Genomic DNA, 13,044 nt, shown 5'->3' on the forward strand with positions numbered 1-13,044 from the left:
CCCCCCCCCCCCCCACCCCGCCCCGGACGAGCAATTTTCCGCGGATCTTGCAAAATAAAATTCGCATGTTCGCGCGACCTCGTTCCGCCCGTTTTATCGCGTTTAACTTGTAGTCACAATAATGCGGAGGACAAATCAGGTCGGGCGGGAGCGGCTGGATGGAAAGTAACTCCCGACGAGAAGTTTAGAAGTATCATTTCTAAAGAGTGGAATATACACATACGTGCCGACACGTTAGTTCGCAAATGTGTCAAAGTGACCTTTAAAAAAAAAATAAAAACACCCGGAGGGATGTATATCTTTTTTCATAGGAATTCTTTTCATCTTTCGCTACACGTTTCTAGCAGTACACTGAGAAAAAAAAATTTATGATATTCGGAACTATAACGGCATAGTAAAAAGATTATAGTTAGGAATATCATTTTTATACTAAATGTCACCATAATGTTTGCAATATTTATAATATAAGCATAGTATAACTGACCCATGTAAAAATTTTACCAAGAATTATAATTATTTGAAATAAAAAAATATAGTAAGGTAGCAAATATTGAATGGTAAGAGAAATTAACTATTTTATATAGTCAATACAATTGGAATATTTGGCAAATGTAGGTACATGTAACTATATTCCTAAAGTGTGCTTTACTATACACATAGAGTAATAAAATGGTGACTATAAATCTTTGTTCATTCTGCTATATCTTCATTGTTTAGATGAACTATAAATATATGTTTGTGGCCAAAATGAACTATAAAATATAGTGAGATTGTAGTTATTCCAATTATTTTTTTCTCTCAGTGTACGGGAATGGACTCTCAGTAAGGTCTATTTTTTGCCGAGAAATATAAATAAATGAGGAATAAAGTATCGGCAAATTTCATTGAAAACATAGCAAATCTTTTTAATACCAAATTTCAGTTCCCAGAATATAAACGGCACGTGCATGAAATGCGAGAGGATAGTCTATCGCTGCAGAATGTCGATGTATTCCTCGGCTACACATAGTTCTATTTAATCTAAAGATTTATCTATCTATTAATCTATAATTCTATTATAAAAAGTCTGTAATAAGTAACATTCTCTATTTATCAAACACGCTCCATACAAATAAAAAGCGTGACCTACGGTCTTTATTATAAATTAAGTGCCAAACACGATTTTTCAGGAAAAGCGTTTAAATATTTTATTAAATCTTTTCGTAATATTCACAATTTATTACTTTGATATATTTATTATTTTTTAAATTATATATATATAATTTATAAAATATACAATTTGTAAATTATAAAAATAATAATATATATTGTTGTTTTTATAATTTATTTTTGTATATTTATAATATTTATAATTACATCATGTATCTTTCTCGCCTTTCTAAAAGAAGACTTTCTACCCGTTAGTAAATAAATAAATATATAACTTTGTAACAAGGAACGCAGGGTAGATTTTGTTTGTTTTCGAGACGAAAACATCTGTGAAGCAATTCGCCGGCGTATCGATTGATGACGCGTGTCTGCTACGGCAAGGCACGGAGCGGCGCGAAACTTTTGTATCAATACACTTTCCTTTGTTTACACCGTGATGAAGAATAGTGGCGGCGCGGAGCGAGGACGACGACATTGATGACAGTTGAACGGAGCTTTTCCCGTGTTGTGAGACGCGCGTTCCGCCCGATCGATCGCGCTCTCGCGAAAATATTGAAATTGCTCCGCGATTGTGTTCGGCCGGGGTGTCATCGGACCATTGAATAAAGAATACCAGGAAGGAGCATAAAGAAAAAATCTTTTGTTAGAAGTGCGAAGGATGTGACATAATGAAAGTGAACCAAATGCGATTACCGATATTATGGAATCGAAGTAAATGTTATGACGTAATATTGTCAATTAATCAAGTAGACAAAGGTGCGTAAATGTATTGAAGAGAAAATTATTACAAGTGACTAATTTTATTTTCCTCATCAATATGAGCAAAATATAAGTACAATTTTTCTAGTATTCTTTTAAAATTAATATTCGTTTGCTGTATACTAGATTGATTGATAAGTCTTTAAAATGAAAATGAAAAAAACATAAGTCTAGATACACCAAAAAATATCATAAACGATGTATTTTAGAAAAAAATGTTTCGGATAAAAATTATAAGGTTTAAAAAGTCGCATTCAACGACAATAGTTATTTGACCTAGGATGGCGTCGCCAAGGTCAGGACAAGGTTAACTTTGCTTTTTTAAAGAGAAACATGTATTTTTTATTATAGTATTTTATTCAATGTAAAGAGACAAATAACTTTTGCTTGAAAAAAATTTTTATACGATCTCTATTTTCTAAGATATTTACGTAAATATCTATAAAATTATTGGTTTCAATAATTTTTTACTTGAATTCTATCAACTTTACCGAAAAATACCAAGAGATAAAAATTATTTATTTTGTTCTCATAGAGCTCTGAGAATTTTTTCAGAATTTTATATTAACTTTTAGTACTGCATTTCTTGCATTTTCTTGAAGTACTAAAATGTTAACACAAAATTCTGAAAAAATTCTCAGAACTTTATGAAAACAAAATAAGCAATTTTTATCTCTTGGTATTTTTCGGTAAAGTTGATAGAATTCAAGTAAAGAATTATTGAAACCAATAATTTTGTAGATATTTACGTAAATATCTTAGAAAGTAGGGGTCGTATAAAAAATTTTTTCAAGCAAAAGTTGTTTGCTTTTTTACGTAGAATAAAATGCCGTAATAAAAAAATATGTGTTTCTATTTAAAAAAGCAAAGTTGACCTTGTTCTGACTTTGGCGACGCCATCCTATGTCAAATAACTACTATCGTTGAATGCGTTTTTTTAAGCTTTACAACTTTTGTCTGAAATATTTTTTTTTCTAAAATGCATCGTTTATGATATATTTGGGTGTATCCAGATTTTTGGCCCACCTTGTATATGGTTGCATTCGACGGAGCAGACTTCCCCAAAATTTTTTGGAAGTCCTCAATCATTTTTTGCGGTTGCAAGCCTTTCAAATAAAAATATTTAATCACTGCACGAATTCAGTTTTCCATTTTTACAAAATATCAGAGGTTATGTGCTTTCGGTGGCTATCACAAATATACTGATTGTCATAGCTGTCTGCAACTGTGTAGTGAGAGATTTTAAGGTTGGCACTACTGGAAATTCACGGCGCATTAGAGGTGGCAACATCACTAATGTGCCAATCTAAAGACATCAATCACCTTGGTACTTCCAAGATGTTTAAAGTATACCGCCAGACTGTGTTTCCGGTAACGTCACTTATGACGTAGTTTACGTCATTAAATTGAACCAATGCAACACAATCGATTATCCACGATATATCGCAACATGCTCCTACCTGGTATTCTTTATTCAATGCATCGGGCGCGTTGACGCGTGCCGTTCTTCTCAGCATGACCGTGCAAATGGCCGCGTCGGAGTGAATGGACCCGAAGTGTCCAATTCCCCGGGAGAGGAAATCCGTTCCCGACCTCTCGACCTTCCGAAAAAGCGCTCGCGGTTAATATATTCCGCGAGCGACGTTAACTACACTCTCCACATCAAGAAACGGTCAGATGTCGGGGATGAGTTTCCGCGAGAATTGTATTGCTCAGCGAATCTTCCCCGACCCGCGCGGATTTTCCAAAAAAGAAAGAGGTCCCCTTCCTCCGCTTCCTTTTTTTTTTCTTATGAAGCAATTGTTTCACAATTTTCTCGATTCTCTCGCGGCAAGTCCGTAGGTCTCGATTGTCCGCCTTTCCGGATTTTTACCGCGAAAAACGAAAATGTCATCGAATAACGAACTCTCGAGTACGTCGCAAACATAGAATAAAGAATACCAGGAAGGCGTATAAAGAGAAAATCCTTTGGTAGGAGTGCGAAGGATGTGACGCAATGAAAATGAGCCAAATGCGACTATCGATACTATGGAATTTAAATAAATGTTATGACGTAACATCAATTAATCGAATAGACATAGGTGCGACAAACGTATTGAAGAGAAAATTATTACAGGTGACTAATTTTATTTCCCTCACCAATATTAGTAAAATATAGATACAATTTTTCTGTTATTCTTTTAGAATTAATATTCCTTTGCTATATACTTCCAAAATGTTTAAAGTATACCGCCTGATTGTGTTTCCGGTAACGTCAATTATGACGTAGTTATTACGTCATCAAACTGAACCAATGCAACATAGGGTGCATTCCGATATTAACTTTCAGTCCTGAAAACGTGACGTCATACAGCAGTATACTGGCGATGCGTTCCGAAATTACTTCTATTGCTTTTTCCTTCTTATAACGGAACGACAATCGCAGCATTGCTACTACGAATGCCTCAAGATCGTTCTACATTAGTTGCAAGTCGATTGCAACTCTTGTTGCGACAGCCAATCAGAAGCGTCAATAGCACCATTGATGCTTCTAATTGGCTGACGCAATAAGAATTGCGTCTGCTTGCGATCGGCTTGCAACTAATGTAGAACGACCTTTATATCGCCAATCGCAGGATGTGACAACAAAATCTATGACGTCACATGCTCTCACGAGCTCGTCGAAAGTTTACTGCAGCGTATTTTGGAACGGCACCTACAGCACTTCAAGTACTGAAAGTTAATATCGGAATGCATCCATAATCGATTACCCACGATATATCGCAACATGCTCCTTCCTGGTATTCTTCATTCAATGGTCGCAAATATCGTGCAAATTACAAGTTTGCTCGTCGCTCTTTTGCCAGTGCGGCGGCGGGTCGCGGTGCAGACAAAGTGGGATGAGACGCCCCCAGCAAGAACATCTTCATCATCACCACCACCACCATATCCACCATCATCATGGATCCTCAGCAAGCCCCACGCGCTCTCGTCAAACACATGATAAGGTAATCTTTCCGGCACTTAAGTGAAGGGATGTGCGACTTATGAAATTATGTGATCCTTTTTCAAGAATCACACACGGAAAAAAATGTTTGGTTGAATTAACCAAATATTTGGTCGAATATGAACGATCCAAAAATTCCAATTGAAGTAACCCGAATTCTGTTTAAGTCAACCAAAAATCTTGTTAACTTAAACAGAATTCGGGTTACTTCAATCGGAATATCTGGATCGTTCATATTCGACCAGATATTTGGTTAATTCAACCAAACCTTTTTTTCCGTGCAACGAATGCGATACGTTGCGTCACAATTATCGCAAATATGACTTCAAATCGCGCGCGATTTTATGTCGCAAATGCGATTTTGAATCGCGCACGATTTTACATCGTCAATACGATTTTTAATCATAAGTTATTTTTGCAAATATGCAGTTTTATTGTTTTATGAGAAAAGCGTTGTTGATAAGTAATTGTAATCAATTAAACGTGCAATAATATGCGTTCTTATATGTTGCGTGTCTCAATAAGTCGCTTTTAATAATTTTTGATATGAGGAAGCCCATTTGGTCTGCGTAGAAAGCGAGGTTAAGAGTAATGTTTCCAAGAAAACAATAATTCCTTCCCTCTTAACCATTTTTTCATAATGAAACTTGTGTTTTTCTTATAATGGACGTTTCAAAGAACATTTGGATGCAATATAAAGTTGCCTATTTTCTTTAAGTATGTTGAAATCTTATTTGAATCTTACACGGAAAAAAGGTTTGGTTGAATTAACCAAATCTCTGGTCGAATATGAACGATCCAGAAATTCTGATTGAAGTAACCCGAATTCTGTTTAAGTCAACTAAAGTTTTGTTAACTTAAACAGAATTTGGGTTATTTCAATCAGAATTTCTGGATCGTTCATATTCGACCAGATATTTGGTTAATTCAACCAAACCTTTTGTTCCATGTATGGTCCCCATTTTTTATAGATCCTACATATTTCTTAGTAAATAATCGAGACTTTTTCATATAATTATAATTTTCATAATTATAATTATGAATATATCATAATTATATGAATATATAACAACTATAATTATAATTAATTTTTTAACACGATATAATTATAATTAACTACTATGTATATAATATTCATATAATTATAATTAATTTTTCAACACGAGCACACATAATAATTATAGGTGACTCTGGCGATAAATTTAATATGGATCGTACATGCAAAGATAATTAATGTCGAGTAATAATATATGTATTACTGGGACGGGCTTTTTTTTCCCTGATGTTTTCTCGCGCTTCCATGCTCGGACTTCCATGCTTGTGTGGCGATAAGATATTGTTGCGCGGGCCCCTCTTATCGACAATGCAGCAGCTAGTATTGCTATCTTAACGGATAGGCAGTTTCACGCGGCAGCTCTCGTTCCGCACTCGAGATATGGGCGTAGAAACTCGCTCTATCGTCGGGCGAGAATGCGCGAGGGCTATATCTACTCGTTACTCCACTTTGTCGATGCACTCACTGCCTTCCCAGCTGTTAGCGGCCGCTTCGTCGCTTTCTCGATGACCGCCACTCTTGACCGATCCGTTTTACAACCCGTATAAATGTCGCGCAAATGTCGGGAAACACATCAGTCACGCCCCGATAAGACGGGCGGGAAGTATACAGATTGAGTTGCGTGCACGCCGCACCCCCGGAGGGTAAACAAACGAATGCGCGTGGGGAAAAATAATTTACGCGGGAAATAAAGTACTATAAATAGAACGCCCGCAGATCGCGCGAAGTATTTTACGAGGCTTTGCTATTTTATATAGTGTGTATTATTAACACGCCTGCTTACGGAGACCACTCTATATTTTTTTATGTAACAGCGTAAGGCGATTTGTTTGCGTGGAGATAGGATGAGAAATTATTGCTATCATGCGTATGTGACGTCAGTCTCTCGTGAGATGCGTCATGTACGTGTGATGCTGGTAATGTGTGTTAATATCGTCAATTACACTGTATTATTATATACAGGATGAGCCAACGACTCTTACCACCTTGGATATCTCCGCTGTTTCAATCAATGCGGGAAAATAATTTTAAAAAGTTTTATGACATACATAAAGACATTTATTGATTTATTATTTTTATTATAACGAACAAGCCACTAGTGCTACACATTTTCGCGTTAGACGTTACATATCTTCGAGGGACGATATGCTGCTTTAATTTCTTAAGGTTTCTTAATGACATTAGCTGTCCCACTTCTTCTCAAGGAAATTCTCAAGGAAAGAAGTTTGGTTGAATGCGACACATCTAAACGTGTTTTGGAAGCAGAATTTCTTATTATAATATAAATTCGGTTCTTGGAAACCAGGAAAATTCGGTTTCCTTCGACTAGAATGCGTTCAGTTGTGTCATGTCAATTCAACTAATTTATTTTTTGCGTGTCAGAACTCTACACATCTTACAAATAAATTTACTCAAAAGATACACTCCGATTTCTTTCTAATTTGGCACAAATATAGAAGTACAAAAAATATTTAGGTCATATTTTTTCATTTTGGCCCACTTTGAACTTCATGGACAATTTATAGCTTTTTAATGTTCTTACTCCTATCATCAACAAATGCAACAAAAATGTATAAAAAATAAAATTGAATATAGGCATTTTTGGTTTGCTGATTATGAATATGAATGTGTAAAATTATTTGTATAAATATAAATTTATATAAATTTGTATAAATATAAATTATTTGTATAAATATAAATTTGTATAAAATGTTTAAATAAAACGTGTGAAAAGTTGAAAACAATTATTTATACAAATAATTTTTTAGTTTGGCCGAGATTCAAATCACTTTTGACTAATTTAGCACAGATTTGAAATATTTCGGTTGAAATCTCGACTAAAGAAATTTAGAATGATTCGTGTCTCAGCTGTGCCGTTTTTGTTAAAATTTTAGTTAAAATTGCTGGATTTCTCAGTTTGGCCGAGATTGGAACTATTTTTGACTAATTTAGCACAGATTTAAAATATTTCGGTTGGAATCTCGGCTAAAGAAATTTAGAAAGAATAGTTCGTGTCTAATTATGCCGATTTTGTTAAAGTTTTAATTAAAATTGCTGGATTTCTCTCAATTTAATTGAGATTCAAACCATTTTTGACTAATTTGGCACAGATTTATAATATTTCCGTTGGAATCTCGGCTAAAGAAAGTTAGAATGGTTCGTGTCTCAGCTATGCCGATTTTGTTAAAATTTTAATTAAAATTACTGGATTTCTCTCTCAATTTAGTTGAGATTCGAATCATTTTTGACTAATTTGGCATAGATTTATATTTCTGTTGGAATCTCGGCTAAAGAAAGTTAGAATGGTTCGTGTCTCAGCTATGCCGATTTTGTTAAAATTTTAATTAAAATTACTGGATTTCTCTCTCAATTTAGTTGAGATTCGAATCATTTTTGACTAATTTGGCATAGATTTATATTTCTGTTGGAATCTCGGCTAAAGAAAGTTAGAATGGTTCGTGTCTCAGCTATGCCGAATTTGTTAAAATTATTTAACTATATCTTGCATGCAATCTTATTTCTTATGCATTTTTGTTATACTTGTTGATGATAGGAGTGAGAACATTAAAAAGCTAAAGAAACATTAAACTGCCCGTGAAACTCAAAGTGGACCAAAATGAAAGAATATGACCTAAATATTTTTTGCACTTCTAATTTGTGCCAAATTAGAAAGAAATCGCAGTGTACCTTTTGGATAGGTTTACTTGTTAGTTTACTTCCCTGTCTCAGCGACGATACCGGGACATGTACACGAATCGCGTCCCTTGCAGGACGAATCCCGTCTCGCGCGCGTGAAGCGCGTCCTGGCGGGTTCGTTGTTGGGCCGCGGCGCGGGGTCCAGCAGGATCTTCGGCACCCGGCTGGAGCTGGTGGAGCCGTACCTCGACACGGGCGTGCCGTACGTGGTGCACCGGCTATGCAGCTACATCGAGATCCACGGCTTCCAGAGCGCGGCGGTGTTCCGGCTGTCGGGCGGCAGTCCCAGGCTGGCGGAGAGGCTCAGGGCCGCCTTCGAGCGGAGGGGCGACGCCGACCTCGAAGGCGCCGCGTGCCCTCCGACCGCGGCGACCCTTCTCCGGCAGTACTTGAAGGAGCTGCCGCAACCCGTCGTGCCGTCCACCCTAGTCGGCAGACTGCTTAGCGTACACGCCCGTAAGCATAGATCCTTATCTTCCTAACGGGACTTTATGAACGAGGTGCTGCGTGGAGAGGAAGCGTTTAGCCAATGCTCATCTTCTGCGAGATATTGTCTTGTTGTGCTTACACGGAGAAAAAGATTTGCTAATATATGGACAACTAAAAATACTAACTGCAGAAGCAAATTTTCTTGCTTTCACAGTAAAAGTTATTTAGTTGTGACTAAATACTGACTTTACATTTATGTTATACGACTTTGTATATCCTATTGCAACATATATACTGTGCCAAACGTAATGATTTTGTATATGTTGACAGGAGATTAGTAGATTTGTCAACTACCAAATTCTGATTTTCATATCAGATTCGTAATCAGCAATGCTGAAAATCTTAGTACACTGTACTGTGCATCAAAAAGATGGAAAGTTTTTCAATTGGAGTGGCTAAAAGATATGCTAATATATATTAGCAAATCTTTTAACTATCACAACTAAATAACTTTTACTATGAAAGCAAGAAAATTTGTTCCTGCAGTTAATATTTTTAGTTGTCCATATATTAGCAAATTTTTTTTTGCCGTGTAGAGTTTATTAGAGATTTAGGAAAGATCATTGGATCTCAGTCGATCCCAGTTGGTTTTGTCGGCTCAAAAGATCAGTCATTTCACAGACGCGAACTCAAGGGAAAGTATTTATATTCTAAAAGGACTATTTCGCAATTTTGTATACTATTTTTCTTAAGACAAATATTAAAAAAAAAGTACATAAGCAGCATATGCCGAAGAAAAATAATTTGCTGGCCCAGCAAATTTTCTGCTAACAAAATTTTTTCGTTATTATATGAACAGCAAAAAAATTTGTTAAGAATACTAATCACTATTTGCTGGATATAATTTGCTGAATCTACAAATTATTTTACTATAAGAACCATGATGGATTTATATAAGCAGTTGCAGTTTTACTTCGATAGCAAATAAATTTGCTAAGAATACAATATTTTGCGTCAATAGCAAATTAACGTGATTCTTAGGACAAATACACTCAACAAATTTTTTCTATCCTGGCAACGAAACTACTTCTGATTACGAATAATTTGTAAAATTAGTTACGTTAACTTAATTTTTTGTATGTCACTACGAATATAGTACCAACGAAATCAGTAGCAACGACGATTTTGCTAAAAAAGCAAAATTATTTTTCTCCGTGTGGGACCTCCGATCTCCCCTACTAATTTTAATAACGAATGTAACAATTAATACGAAATCGTCTTCTCCCCGCGTCGTTCTCGACGCACAGTGGAGACAAATAGAAATTTACTGTTCAAAAATTGCTAGAGACCACAATTTTTTTTTTCAAATTAAACATTAATCAATGTAGAAAAAAACTTTCAAGCCCGATTTTTTTAAAAATTCTTCTAAATGTTGCTATATTAATAAGAATTTGTAAAAAATTATCAAGTTTTGTAAGCCACTCCAATCGAAAAACTTTCCATCTTTTTGCTGCACAGTACAGTGTACTAAGATTTTCAGCATTGCTGATTACGAATCTGATATGAAAATCAGAATTTGGCAGTTGACAACTACTAATCTCCTGTCAACATATACAAAATCATTTTGATACAGTATATATGTTGCAATAGGATATACAAAGTCGCATAACATAAATGTAAAGTCAGTATTAAGATCTAGCACTTAACAATCTGTCTATCAATTCTATAGCCGATATGACAAAAATGTTTCTGTAGCACAAAATGTGTCATTGTAAAATATATTAGGTTTAGGTTGTTGAATACGAGCTTAATTTTTATTAATACTGCAACATTTAGAAAAATTGTTTAAAAAATCGGAGTCGACAGTTTTTTCTACATTGATTAACGTTTAATTAAAAAAAAATCATCTCAATTGCTATAAAATTGTGGTCTCTAGCGAACAGTAAATTTTTATTTGTCTCCTGCGCGACGCTTCCAACGGAATGCGAGCAAACTGAAGGGTATATATCTGATGCAGAGGATTACGCGAACAATCACGAGTCCTGGATCACCTCGACGAAAGAACTGCTGTCGACCCTGCCCTCCTCCCACTACCGTCTGCTCGGCTACCTGGCGATCTACCTGAGCAGGTACGAGGCGCGACACGGACGCAGCGCCGGTGTCTGCGGCGTCTTCGCGCCGGTCATTCTGCCGCATGTACCACCCGCGACCACTCTCCTACGAGACATCCTGGCCGAGGCGCTGGTGCTATTCCCCGACTGGTGAGTGAGCTACTTTCCTAGCACATGAGAGTCCCGAAAGTGAGGCAGGAAAGCGCGCGGAAGTCGCGCGCACGCGAAAGACTCGCGTAATTGCGCCGGCGGCGGAAACGAGCGACACGTCTATCTCGATCGCACACCGCTTTGTCGCCTCTATTTTTAGAGTCGTTAGAGAACACGATAACTCAAGCAAGAGGCGACTGTCGAGGTCGTATTATTAACGCACGGTATGCGATCTCAAGTGAAGTGAAATACGGCTGAAGTTTCATGAACTTGCAGGAAAGATGGAATTGGTCGAAGAAGAATTAGGAGTTCTTAATTAGAGTTCTTGTTACGTACATGGAGATCTTTTCTCTTCTTGAAATGTTCAATGTTCTTTAATTGACACTGCTTCCGAACGAAGAAGAAGAATGAAGAGAGTCAAAGTTTTCTACTTTAGAAAAACACTCAACCTACTGTTAGAAAAACACTCTCAAAGTCCAATGTGTTAATTGAAGGATGTTGATTGAACGATATTTTTACGTGTAAATAGTGTGTCTCGATAATAGTTTCGATAATACGATAACGATAATAATCTCGATAATAGAAATAGTTTTGTCTGAAAAACATCTTTACAGCAAAAAAACATGAAAAAAGTCGGAAAACTAGAACATTTATGGAAATTCTGTTGTGTCCTTACTCTCTTCCTTAGTGTCGTTTAATTGCAACTGTCGTGATTATACTAATGTGTCCAAAAAGTAAGACCAATTAAACATTTTTTTTTAATCTTTATTTATTATTCCAAATCTATTTCGTCGTCTTCAAAGTAATCCCCCTCAGACACAATACACTTATGCCAACGTTTTTTCCAACCCTCGAAACAGTTGTTAAAGTCGATCTCCGGAATGGCCTTCAAAGCTTTCTTCGATTCAGCTTGTATCTCTTCAATCAAGTCAAAACGGTGTCCCCGGAGCGGTCTTTTGAGTTTAGGGAATAGCCAGAAGTCACACGGTGCTAAATCAGGTGAATATGGTGGTTGTGGAACGATATGGGTCGAATTTTTAGCGAAATGGTCTCGAAGAACCAATGCAGTGTGAGATGGCGCGTTATCGTGGTGCAAAAACCAAGAGTTGTCTTTCCACAATTCCGGCCTCTTTTTGCGAATAGCTTCACGCAAACGATGCATAACACTCAAATAATATTCCTTGTTAACAGTTTGGCCCGGCGGAAGGAATTCATAGTGCACAACACCACACTGAGAGAAAAATGTATGATATTTGGAACTATAATGGCATAGTAAAAATATAGTTAGGAATATAATTTTAATAATAAATGTTACCATAATATTTGTAATATTTACAATATAAGTATAGTATAACTGACCCGTGTAAAATTTTTACCAAGAATTATAATTATTTGAAATAAAAAATATGATAAGGTGGCAAATATTGAATGGTAAGAGAAATTAACTATTTTATATAGTCAATACAACTGGAATATTTGGCAAATATAGGTACATGTAACTATATTCCCAAAAGGTGCTTTACCATATATACAGGGTGTTCGGAAAGTACCGGGACGCCCGAATATCAGGAAAAATATAAGTTTTACAAAAAAATGTTTCAGACAAAAGTTGTGGCGTTTAAAAAGATGTATTTACTGATCACATCAGTTTGACCTTGGGTTGCGTAGCGAAGGTCAGGTCAAGGTCACATTAATTTTTTTAAATGGAA

At 36.1% G+C, this 13,044-nt stretch overlaps 1 protein-coding gene across 2 annotated transcripts in view; it reads left to right on the forward strand.

Moving 5' to 3' along the window:
- LOC116844141 (protein FAM13A) overlaps nt 1-13,044 on the forward strand; it is a 113,127-nt gene that overhangs the window by 32,583 nt on the left and 67,500 nt on the right. For both annotated transcript variants that reach the window (XM_032815304.1, XM_032815305.1), the window contains exons 3-5: nt 4,755-4,895; nt 8,720-9,101; nt 11,092-11,335. In XM_032815304.1, coding sequence (XP_032671195.1) covers nt 4,788-4,895; nt 8,720-9,101; nt 11,092-11,335 — 734 coding nt within the window. In that variant the 5' untranslated portion in view covers nt 4,755-4,787. The remainder of the gene's footprint in view (nt 1-4,754; nt 4,896-8,719; nt 9,102-11,091; nt 11,336-13,044) is intronic.

The sequence above is a fragment of the Odontomachus brunneus genome, unplaced genomic scaffold, assembly GCF_010583005.1.
Source record: "Odontomachus brunneus isolate Ranch 3 - 2012 unplaced genomic scaffold, Obru_v1 Obru_scaffold_039, whole genome shotgun sequence".
NCBI lineage: Eukaryota > Metazoa > Arthropoda > Insecta > Hymenoptera > Formicidae > Odontomachus > Odontomachus brunneus.